The sequence below is a fragment of the Ostrinia nubilalis genome, chromosome 6 (assembly GCF_963855985.1).
Source record: "Ostrinia nubilalis chromosome 6, ilOstNubi1.1, whole genome shotgun sequence".
NCBI classification, from domain to species: domain Eukaryota; kingdom Metazoa; phylum Arthropoda; class Insecta; order Lepidoptera; family Crambidae; genus Ostrinia; species Ostrinia nubilalis.
In genome coordinates this window covers 8,174,806-8,186,921 of record NC_087093.1, presented here as the reverse complement: position 1 = coordinate 8,186,921, position 12,116 = coordinate 8,174,806, and the positions used below count along the sequence as shown (strand labels likewise).

The following is a 12,116-nucleotide window of genomic DNA, read 5'->3' as shown; positions in this document are numbered from 1 at the left end:
TAAGTTAAAACGGGTGACGATCGAACATTTCGGACGCCACCACCGCGAATTATCGTCCGCAAGCTTCACTAAAACCATTAGCAAGAATATTTACATATACCAAGATAACATAAATTCCATTAATTTAAAATTACTAAACCATTTGCGTCTAATTTAATTTACTCTCATCGAATTCCAGGAATCAGTTATTCAAACAAGATAAGATCGTCGTTTGCCTGAAGTAAACTCAATATTATTAATTTAAAAATAAGTGCATATTATTTATATTAAAAACCCTATTGGTATAATATCACGATATTGCATTTCTTGCACTGTAATTTCTTTACATTCATAAACGCATTACGAAGTGACTATTGATCCGATCGCGCCGTTCTAGACAACATGGATAGCCCCCGGCGTGGATTCAGTGAAAAATAGCGCGATTCCCTTTCCTGATATATATAAAGGAAGAAAGAAGTTATTACGCTAATTGAGGACTAAACGCACCGCATGGACACTCGAAAGACATAATAGGACTATTAGCATTGCCGTGAAATAATGAAACCCATTTCACAGTATAGCGTAAGTTGTGCGTTCATTAGGAGAGTGTCGATGGCCGTGCCGGCGGGTGCAAGTTGCATAAATCAGTCCGGGAATGCTGCCCGGCGTCCTAATGCGCTTTTGGTGTCGGTTGATAGCTCACCCCCCTCCCCCTTCTGGCCTTAAATCGTCCCCTTCCACACAATCCGATGACTTTTATGGCAGAATCGAAGGTTCAGTGCGTCCACAATTAAAATGGCCCTCACTTTTTCCGGAAACGCGTCTCCGGCCGCAAAAAGTGTGCGCCATTGAGAGAAACTATAGGCGGGTTATGGGCGACATTCTTATTAGGGAATGCAGAATCGGTTCTGGTTTGAGGAACCGGGTTTTTCGGGTCTGGCGGTCATAAGAACCGGGAGCCCCGGTTTTTTCGGTTCTTTCGGTTCCAAAAAAACAATATTTTGATTATGTTTTTTTATTGAAATAACACTTATTTGAATAGACTAGGAATAATCAACAAACATGATTTACAATATTTTTCTATTTTTACTAAATTCTACTCCCAAAAATAAAATAAAAAGTAAAATAATTAGTTTTCAATTGAGGTACCACAATCGAGTCTTTTTCATCCAACTTATCGATATATTTGACTATTTATATATTGACTGTCAGATGCAAAGCAAATAAAGGAGAAGGAGTGTTGCCAACTCTCACACAAAAATATCATCATCATCATCATCATTTAATTTTAAACCATAGGATAGGACGTCCACTGCTGAACATAAACCTCCCCCAATGCTTTCCATGTTGATCGATTGGTAGCGGCCTGCGTCCAGCGCTTCCCTGCTACCTTTATGATGTCGTCGGTCCACCTTGTGGGTGGACGTTCCACGCTGCGTTTTCCGGTACGCGGCCTCCATTCCAGGACCTTCCTGCCCCATCGGCCGTCAGTTCTGCGTCCGCGTCGGGTTATGTCCTCTGAATCCGCTGACATAGAAATGAGGAGATCCGTAAATGAACTAAAGTCGCTACTTTAGTTCATTTACGGATCTCCTCATTTCTGATTCGATCTCGTAAAGAAACACCGAGCATAGCCCTCTCCATAGCACGCTGTGCAACTTTGAGCTTCTGTATAAGGCCTATAGTGAGAGGCCACGTTTCCGAGCCATAAATCATCACTCCTTTCGTCCTCAGGCACTGAGGTATTTTGGATGAAAAGATGTTGCGTAGTTTCCCGAACGCTGCCTAGCCGAGTTGGATTCGACGATTGACTCCCTTTTCGAAATTGGACCTACCTAGCTGGATCGTCAACTATCTCGAGGATTGAGCTCCCAACCGAAACTGGGTAGGGCGCAACATGGACATTGGACATAAGCTTTGTTTTGTCCATATTCATCCTCAGGCCTACCTGTTAGGAAACTCGATTAAGGTCTTTGAGCATTGTGCCAAGATCTTACAACGATTCTGCCATGACCACAATCAGTATCGTGGGCAAACCGAAGGTGAGTGATGTACTCGCCATTAATGTTTATGCCGAATCCTTTCCATTCAAGGAGTTTGAAAGCGTCTTCCAATGCAGTGGTGAACAGTTTAGGAGATATAACATCTCCCTGCCTAACGCCTCACTGCAGTGGAATCGTCCTCGTGCTCTGCTCCTGTACTCGGACCGACATGGTGGCGTTTTTGTACAAGCACTTCAGCACCTCGATATACCGATAGTCAATACGGCACCGCTGAAGAGACTGTAAGCACTGCCCAAGACCCGAACGAATTGAAGACCTTCTCATAGTCTACGAACGCCAAGCATAGTGGCAAGTTATACTCGTCAATCTTCTTTATAACCTGTCGCAGCGTAAGCGCAAACAAAAATATGCCAGTGATTTAAAAAAAGTGTAAGAAAAATGCTTAAAATATTTACATTATCTCATAAAAAAAAAACAAAATACAAAACCAATAAGTAGGTAATCTTTATTAGTAGCTAATCTGATATCTTTGGGTTCTCTATACGTTCGCAATGTTCTTGTTACGACTCATGCCTAATACCTATAACAGATTTTTAGATAAATATGCAAAACCCGAAAGTACCGAAAGAACCGGGTTTTGAATTTTTAAAACCCGGTTTTTAAGCTGTCGAAAAAACCCGGGTTTTCCCGGTTCTTTTGGTTCCGGGATTACCCGGGTACAAACCCTAATTCTTATGCACACTCTTCCGATCCAAAATCGTAGGTCAACTGTAATTAGAACTATGATCATAAACAACTTTCATAACGTAAAGCCCTGTGGACACGTGGGTCTGAAAGAAAACAACAGATCCAATTTATTGAATGTGGATGATTCAAGATTTTTATTAGTTTTCTATTCTTTTTATCTTATTACCTTTTTATAATATCACAAGCATTTATTTTACTTTTAAAATATCAAGTCACAGATGTATCTTTAAAATATAAGCTGAATTCTAAAAATTATAGGAATTATGCCCGTTTTCACCATCAATCCCTAATTTTTAAGTGACCCCTATGTAAACAAATTTCCTGTTACCATAGGGGTCACTTAAAAATTAGATATTGATGGTAAAAACAGACATTAAGCTTTTAAAATTTATAAGAGGTGAGCTTATAATTAAAAATATAATATTTCCGAATGATCGACATGAGCGTATACCTATTATAGCCTGACCAGGAACATAAAAACCCTCGCCATGTTGCGGAAAACTAATGGTACTAATTTCTTTTAATGGCAACAGTAACTGAAAACTTCATTGACATGTCACCTTGCATGTCAGTCTAATGCTGTCAAAGTATAAACAAACTTTATTTTAAATGTGCGCAATTGATTTTGTGAATTAAATTGCTAAAATCTTTTTATAGTCGTGAAAGAAAAGTGGTTCACAATGTGTTAAAGTATTTGTCGAAGAGAAATACTAAGGGTTCGGACAATATTTTCATTGAATAATGTTTTCGACAAAGGTTGTCAAATTGACTGACATGTTTATCGTATAGTACAGTCCACTATGAAAATTAGCTGTGGTTTGTTTCAACTACCCATTTTAAAGTTTTTTGTCACTTTCTAAGTGTTGAATTTTATGGAATTGGGAAAGAAGTAGGTACCGAGTTTGAAGCGTTCATGAGCAGACATTGCAGTTGAATATTCAAGTTCTGAATTTGATTATTGATGAATAATAAAATAAATCCTACTAACTCGATTGATGGTTTCATTTAATTTATTTAAACCAGGTTACCTATAATAATATTTTTTCGTTAATTTATGAAAATATCAAATTAGCCCGTAATCCTGAATCCTGATACATAAAGTTAGCCTATTAATTTAACACAGGTACGACTGTACTCAGTGTTGCACTATCAAATGCAATTGACGCGCCTCTATGCCAGGGTTTTTATGTTCCTGGTCAGGCTATAAATGTTATTTATTGTCTGTGAAAAAATGATATATAGTTAGTTGAAACAAACCACAGCTAATTTTCATAGTGGACTGTACTATACGATACACATGTCAGTCAATTTGACAACCTTTGTCGGAAACATTATTCAATGAAAATATTGTCCGAACCCTTAGTATTTCTCTTCGTCAAATACTTTAACACATTGTGAACCACTTTTCTTTCACGACTATAAAAAGATTTTAGCAATTTAATTCACAAAATCAGTTGCGTACATTTAAAATAAAGTTTGTTTACACTTTGACAGCAATAGACTGACATGCAAGGTGACATGTCAATGAAGTTTTCAGTTACTGTTGCCATTAAAAGAAATTAGTACCATTAGTTTTCCGCAACATGGCGAGGGTTTTTATGTTCCTGGTCAGGCTATAAGTACAAGTAATAAATTCGTTCTGTAAGTGCGTAAGTTTTTCAACATCACTGTAATAAATAGCGGAAAGATAATATTCTCTGAATTGATAACATAAGTGAATGAAAATTAAATTAATATGTTATTTTTATTTCATGTTTAAAATAATTTTATGAGCGGAAATTTACAAGTAGGTACATGCTGTTAGTTGGTTATGCTGTTAACTAAAACAGTTTCAACTAAAACACTATTTGGAATCTTACATCACAGAAAAATAAGGAACAGCATTGAATAACTAGGCTATTTCCAATTATCATGAATGAAAAAAGGGATATTTAGAGCTCGTTATGTCAATAATGATGATCAAAATTAAACCAGTCGCATATAAAGATATCCTAAATGCAAATCGATGAGCTGGTCAGCATTCCTTTTACCGTAAAATTCCCAAAGCTGTTTAATACGAACTGTTTTATGAAAAAATATTAAGTAGTAAATGTGACATTTCTCACTTGCCCAGGCCAATCGCCTTTCGCAGTTTAAATAAGATATTCGATTCATGTATTTAAATAAGCGAGTTTCGAGTTTTAATACTGGCTTTTATTATTTGTCTCGCTTTTAAAGCTCTGGCAACGAGCGAGTGGTTGGCTCGGGCGGTAGTTAAAGATAACGGTGGTGTCAAACTTCATAATTTGTGCAATGTTACGACTCTCGTATACACACAATAACCCAGAGGTCGTAATTTCGTGACGTGGATGATGATCAAAAGCTTGCATGTATTATAAAAATATTCGATAAGTACCTACACTGAAGTTGGAATTTTCTTAGCTCACTGGTAAACAAGGAAATGTGGCGATGCGATTAAACGAAACCTGCATTTGACTTGTTAGAGTCAGTTCGCCTAGATCAGTAGAGATGATGCGCGACAATATTAAATCTGCAATCTGACAGCTGAACTTATCGCACAAAAATATTTGACCTTACTTTTTTTCTTATTAAAAGCTCGTCATGCCTGTGCAAATTCTTATTTTTTTAAAAATGAAAAAAAATAACATGAAAAATAATCTAATTCTAAGAAAAAGTTTATTATCATATCTATTTATTTTTTCTCGAAATGCTTTGATTCTAAATAATAAAAGTGGGAATGACAATGAAATTGACCAAGCGACAGCAGTTTACATTCTTGCTTCTTAGTCAGACCCTCGCTCTCAAGTTCAACATTTATACGTCAAGAGGTGAGTGACAGTATCGTAATGGTAATGTGACGAGATCTTTTACGAGCAAGCGACCAGTTTTAAGTAGTTTTGTTATTTTTTGTCAGACACATAAGAAAATTGCGTTTAGAGCCGCGCTCCAAATGGTTTTTGGGTTGTATGGCCTAAGGTTACTCGGAGTCAAATACAGTGTCGATGAAATCTTCACTGTCAAATTTTTCGAAGAATATGTGAACTGATTCATTATTTTTGCATTACATAAAATTTCAATAACCAAACAAAAATACAACTAATTAACCCGGTGAATGTGTTACAAACAAAAGTCATGTTTCATGTACATAATCTTTAGAAGCTTTGAGAGCGAGTGTTGAGATATCGTTCGCGAGAAGCGACTTATCGTAATTTAGAGCCCCCGATTAGACTGCACCAGCCGACATACACTAACGAGCATTCGTTTGAATTTATTTTTATTTTAACAACAGTACGGTGCCGATGTTTTGTCTTCTACCGACGATTGTGCAAAGTTAATTGGATTGTCCGCTTGGAATTGCTAAGTGTGGGCAGCATTGGTACAGTCATTTTATTTGACTACTCAATCGATCTTTCTAATCATTATAACATGCAAAAAAATGTGACCTCACTTTTAAATAAAACAGACTTCTCTGATCTTAGAGACAGATATAAGTTTAAAAAATAATGCACCTATAGGCTGCAATAATTAGGATGAGTTGAACCATCACTTTAACGTTAACTATAACGATAACCGGTGCTTTTTGTATGGAGTTTGACAGATTTTTAACGTTTTTTAAAGTTAAATTAGGATGTTGCAACCCGGCCTTATACTAGGAATAAAATAAACCATGGTGTAAACCTCTAACATACCTTAGTTGTTGTGGTTTTCAGTGGGGTCCCCGATGACACGGCGCAGATCTCCACCTCGTATCGGTCAACTCCTGTCTCGCGATCCAAGGACACTGCTGTTGATAAAATCCCTAACGACGAATCGATATCGAATAACCTGTCCACTTGTCTACCTTCACCAGTCACATTCACTATGTAATATTCTAATCCAGATTTATAGTTATTGGTCAAGTTCAACACTGCGGTGCCAGCCGGCTCATTCTCGGCCACTGAAACGGATCTTGCATTCGTCCAGGTAACACCTTGCAAATCCGTTCCACCCATAATAACACTGAGATACGTCTCTGTACTTCTTTGTTCACTTAACACCGCTTCATCCGTAGCTTTTATGACCAGGTTCCACCTAGCCTCAGGCACAGACGGGGGATACCGCAGCGTCAAAGCACCGTTACTTCTATGCAAGTCAAACAAATCACTTCCACCATGAATAAGTTTGTAAGTGACCAAACCATTCGTTCCAGAGTCTAGATCTCTAGCCAAAACATTCATTATGAATATTCCTCTACCCATACTTCTGCCCATACGATCTGAGCCTATTACTGCGGCGTTCATGGATACAAATATTGGTGCATTGTCGTTTATATCTTCTACTATTACTGTCACTAATTTCTCAGCTGACAATCTGGCTGAAGGTGGTTCAGCTCTATCATACGCAACGACAGTTATTCTGAATGTATCAATGCTTTCTCTATCTATAGGCAGCAAAGTATGTATCACACCTGTCACGTTATTTATAGCAAAATGTCGTTTGTTATCATTAGGGTCTTGCTTTGTGATAGAATAATATACCTTCCCATTCAAACCAGAGTCAGGATCTTCTGCAGTTACAGTTACTATCGGTGTATGTTTGGGAATACCTTCTCTGATCTGGCGCACTATTGCTGTATTAGTAAATACTGGTGCATTATCGTTTGCATCTATCACATTCACAGTAAAAGATATGCTTGAATACAAACTTGGGTTTCCATTATCCGTTGCAGTAATTACCAGCAAATATGATGTCAAATCCTCGTAATCTAACTGTTTGTGTAAAAATAATTCTCCTGAGTAACTGTCGATGAAAAATGCTTCCTTTCTATTCCCTGATGTTATTGAAAACTGCAACTCACTATTTACACCTAAATCAGCATCAGTTGCATGGAATTGGATAATCTTTTTATTTACAGGTTCTGTTTCTAAAACCGAAACATTCATTTGTGTTTGTGTAAAAATAGGTGCGTTATCATTTTCATCCAAGACATCAATAGTAATGGTTGTGGTAGCAGAGAGCCTTACTGTCTGGCCAGAGTCATGGGCTAAAACAGTCAATTCATAATGATCGACTGTCTCGCGGTCCAAATGTTTAGCAATCAAAAGCTGGCCTGTCGCTTCATCCAGTGAAAATTGACCCATGTTATCACCACTTATCAGTTTGTAGTAAATATCACCATTCAGTCCTTCATCTGCGTCTGTTGAGTATACCCTCACAATAGATGCACCCACAGCAGCGCCTTCAGACACTTCTACTTTGTATGGTGTTCGTGTAAAAATCGGTGCGTTATCATTAACATCTGTAATATAAATTGTTACTCTCACTGAATCAGACAGCTTTACTTTGCCATTGTCACTCACAGTAACTGTCAATGTAATATAGTTCTGACCAGTAGTATGTGCCAAGCTCTCTCTGTCAAAAGATTTCAAAGTTTTTATAAAACCATTCCTTGAGTCTATTCTAAAATCATTTTGGGCAATAGGTAAACTAAATGTTAACTCAGCGTTACGACCAATGTCTCTATCTGTTGCTGTCAATTTTCCAACGAATGTATCTGGTGGTTCATTTTCTTTTATTTTAAAAATAAATGTAGTGTTAGTAAATTGAGGACTGTTATCATTTTCATCTAAAACATGTATAACAACAGGAACTTGAGACGATCTTGGTGGCACTCCATGGTCAGACGCAACTAATGTCAAAGAATAGTAATCCTTTTCTTCTCTATCCAGTGGGCTCTTTACATACAGGAATCCATCGGGAAACACTCCGAATTTTCCATCAGTGTTTCCTTCCACTATTGAATAAGATATTTTTCCGTTATCACCCAAATCGGCATCAGAAGCAGCGATGCCAAAAAATCTCGTATTCACAAGTGTTGACTCCAACAACGACGTTTCATAAGAAGTGTGATCGAATACAGGAGTATGATCATTCACGTCATCAATAATTGCTGATATTGAGTGTTTTGTCGATAGAGAAGGGTTTCCATTATCAGTGGCTGTAACTTCAATATTTATGATATAACCAGGTTCAGCAGAAATTGGTTTATTTAGATAAATTACTCCTGTTGTCTCTGATATACGAAAACTATTATCAGGACTACTCAAAGTATAAAAGATTGTTCTATTAGATCCTGAATCGCGATCAATAGCTCTCGCAAAATATACTTCTTGGCCGACTGCCATATTTTCTGATATGTGAATTTCATCTTTGTCTTCTATGAATATTGGATAATTATCATTTACATCCAGTACTGAGATATTTACAGTTGTAAATCCAAATGTTACTCCACTTTTGGCTAGAATTTTCAAACGATAAGTCATTTTGTCTTCACGATCTACATTTGCATCAGTTGTTATAATTCCACTTTTCTTGTCAATTTTGAAAACATGTTTGGGGTCGCCCTCCAAAATATAGTATGACAGTGTATCACTAGATATTTTGGCAGTAACTTTTCCCACAAAACGACCAATATCTGGTTTAGATGTTCCCTCATCTTCCTGAATTTTAAAATTATACCCATTGTATCCGTCAAACTCAATGTTTTTGCGATGTGATAATTTTAATATCTCTACAATCGCATCTTCGTGTGCTTTTTTATTTCCTTTATCTTTACAAGAAACTCTTAAGGTGTAAGAAGTTAAAGGAGCTTTACGGAAGCTTTTTTGTAGGACTACATGGCCAGTAGATGGTTCTACATCAAAATAACCATCACCTCCACTTTCAAGCTTGTACATTATTTTTGCATTATCTCCTTCATCTAAATCTATTGCTTTAATTTGTAAGATGTTTGTACCAGGAGGGACATCATCACTGATGCTTTCAATGTATCGTTGAGGATAAAATGTTGGGTAGTTATCATTGACATCCAATACTTTTAGAAAAATAGTGGCTGTGGATGATTGAGGTGGAAATCCTTGGTCCTTTGCTAAAACTTGAATTTCATACATGGGGATTCTTTCTCTGTCTAATTCAATTACTGTACTTAATTGTCCAGTAATCGGGTCTAAAATAAACGTGTTAGGATATTTTCTTTCAATACTGGAAGGTAAGTAATAAGATACTGAACCATTTGTACCTTGATCGTTATCTGATGCAGTCAAAATGATAATTTCCTTTATTGGTTTTATATTTTCATGCAGTGTTGTATTTATTTGAGACTGTGGAAATGTAGGAGCCTTATCATTTTCATCTAATATCGTTACTTTCAATCTTGTGTACGCCCACTTTGGATTAGGCCCACCATCTCTAGCTGAAACATTTAATTCGACTGTCCCTTGAGTTTCTCTATCTAAAATAGATTTTGTAGTGACCAATCCTGTCAAATGATCGATTGTGAACCACTGCAGTTGGTTTCCATCATAAAAGTCATAAAATATCTCTGCATTTACGCCAGTATCTTCGTCAGTAGCAGTAATGCTAGCAATATAGGTTCCAGGTGGGGCAAGCTCGCTTAAAACTGCGGAATACTCAGATTTTTCAAAGACAGGTTCATGGTCATTAACGTCGTTAACATGAATAACTAAATATGAGGTAGAAGTTCTAGAAGGCGTGCCTTGATCTTTAGCAACAACTGTTAAATTATATTTACTTATTTCTTCTCTATCTAAAACGCCATTTACATGCACTATGTACACACTGGAAGAGTTTTCTAAGCGAAAATGGTTCAGTTCATTGCCTGATATAATGCTAACACTAGTTTTACCGTTCAATCCAGCATCCAAGTCAGTAACAGTAATAGCGGCTACTAATGATCCATTTTTAGCATTTTCATCGACTGTAGCAAAATTCGCCGTCGGAGGAACGTATGTGAAAGTAATAACAGGATCGTGGTCGTTGGCATCTATGAGATTGACGGTGACGTAGGTCCGTGCATCCTGACGCGGCACACCATGATCTTTCGCTATCACGGTCAATACACAAGTCATATTACATGTCGTATTAGTACAATACTTAGGACAATTCAATTTTTTGGTTGTCGTAATCACTCCAGATTCAGGATCCACTGCGAACTGTTTCTCGGAGTCGGTCACTTCATAAGTTATTTTACTATTATCACCTAAATCACTGTCTGTAGCCGTCACTTTCAAAACAGTTGTTCCAGGTGGGACACTTTCATTCAAAGACACTGAAAAGTCACTCTGGTCAAAAATTGGTGGATTATCGTTCACATCCAAAATAGTAACGTTCACTTGAAGGTACCCGTATTTTGGTGGATTTCCACCATCTCGTGCTGATATGTTTAGGATGTAAAAATCAGTTGTTTCTCTATCCAGCTTTCCGGTCGTTTCTAAATGCAGATAAGATGTTTGGCCACTCGGATTAACGGTAACATTCAAACGAAACTTTCCTTCGTTATCTCCATCAATTATTCTGTAATCGTTGGTGATACCATTTTCTCCAAGATCTGCATCAGTTGCAGCATCGAGCAACAACTTAGTCCCGGCGGCTGCGCTCTCGGAAAAGGCAACAGCGATGCTCGGTTCAGGAAATTCAGGATAGTTGTCATTCACATCCGTTACCCGTAATCTTACTTCGATTGGATAGGTGGGTTGACTTGATAGCACCACAAAAGCATAACGATCCACGGTTTCCCTGTCTAGAACCATATTAGTCCTGATTTCTCCAGAAACCGGGTCCAGGATGAACTCTTTCGGTGGTTCATTGAATCGGTACGTGAAGCCAGGTTTTGTCGGGATCCTGCCGACGATGGTACCGGCAGGCTGGTCCTCAGGCACGCGAAGGTCGACGCCGGTGTCGACGGCGCGGGACTGCATCTGCTCGGCGGCGCCGGCGACTCGCGCGCCCGAGAGCACCGCCAGCGCAGCCAGCGCCACGTGCCATCGCCCCATCCTCGTCATGACGCTGACAAAAACATTGCAGGGTTGGTTCCTCGTCAGCGAAAGTTAACGTGCGCCGGGAACTCTCGTTGTGTCCCGTTCGCGCAGACTCGCGCGCTCGCTCGCCTCAGGTATGCAGCATGGCCGCGACGACCTGCGCGCGCACGAATATCTCACGGAGAGTGCGACCGCCGCTGCGCCTACGCCGTCACATTCATTCGTAAACACACGTGACACTCACTATCTCCACCGGTCTGTCACTTTACGTCTTAATCCTAATAGGGCACACAGTGTATTCCGTTGTTCGATTATCACCACTTATGTATCACGATTCAGTAGCACTTTCAGTTATGTTTTTGTTGTAGCACTGTGAAGGTGTATCGCGCGGCGGAAGCGGCATGCGGGCTGCGTCGCGGTCGGCGCGGCACTGGCGGGCGGAGGCTTTCACGCCGCCCCGCGGCCCTCCCCGCGACCAGCCGGCCCTCCCCGCAGCTTTGAAAGCTCCCACTGTGGCTGCGTGATGATGATGCCAAGATAATGGCCGCCGAAGGATTCTACTATTTATTGT

The 12,116-nt window shown here is 38.8% G+C and overlaps 1 protein-coding gene across 1 annotated transcript in view; it reads right to left on the bottom strand.

Moving 5' to 3' along the window:
* Positions 1–11,485, bottom strand: part of LOC135072533 (cadherin-related tumor suppressor) — a 148,345-nt gene extending 136,860 nt beyond the window's left edge. The window contains exon 1 of the mRNA XM_063966476.1: positions 6,419–11,485. Coding sequence (XP_063822546.1) covers positions 6,419–11,485 — 5,067 coding nt within the window. The remainder of the gene's footprint in view (positions 1–6,418) is intronic.
* Between the last annotated feature and the right edge of the window lie 631 nt (positions 11,486–12,116).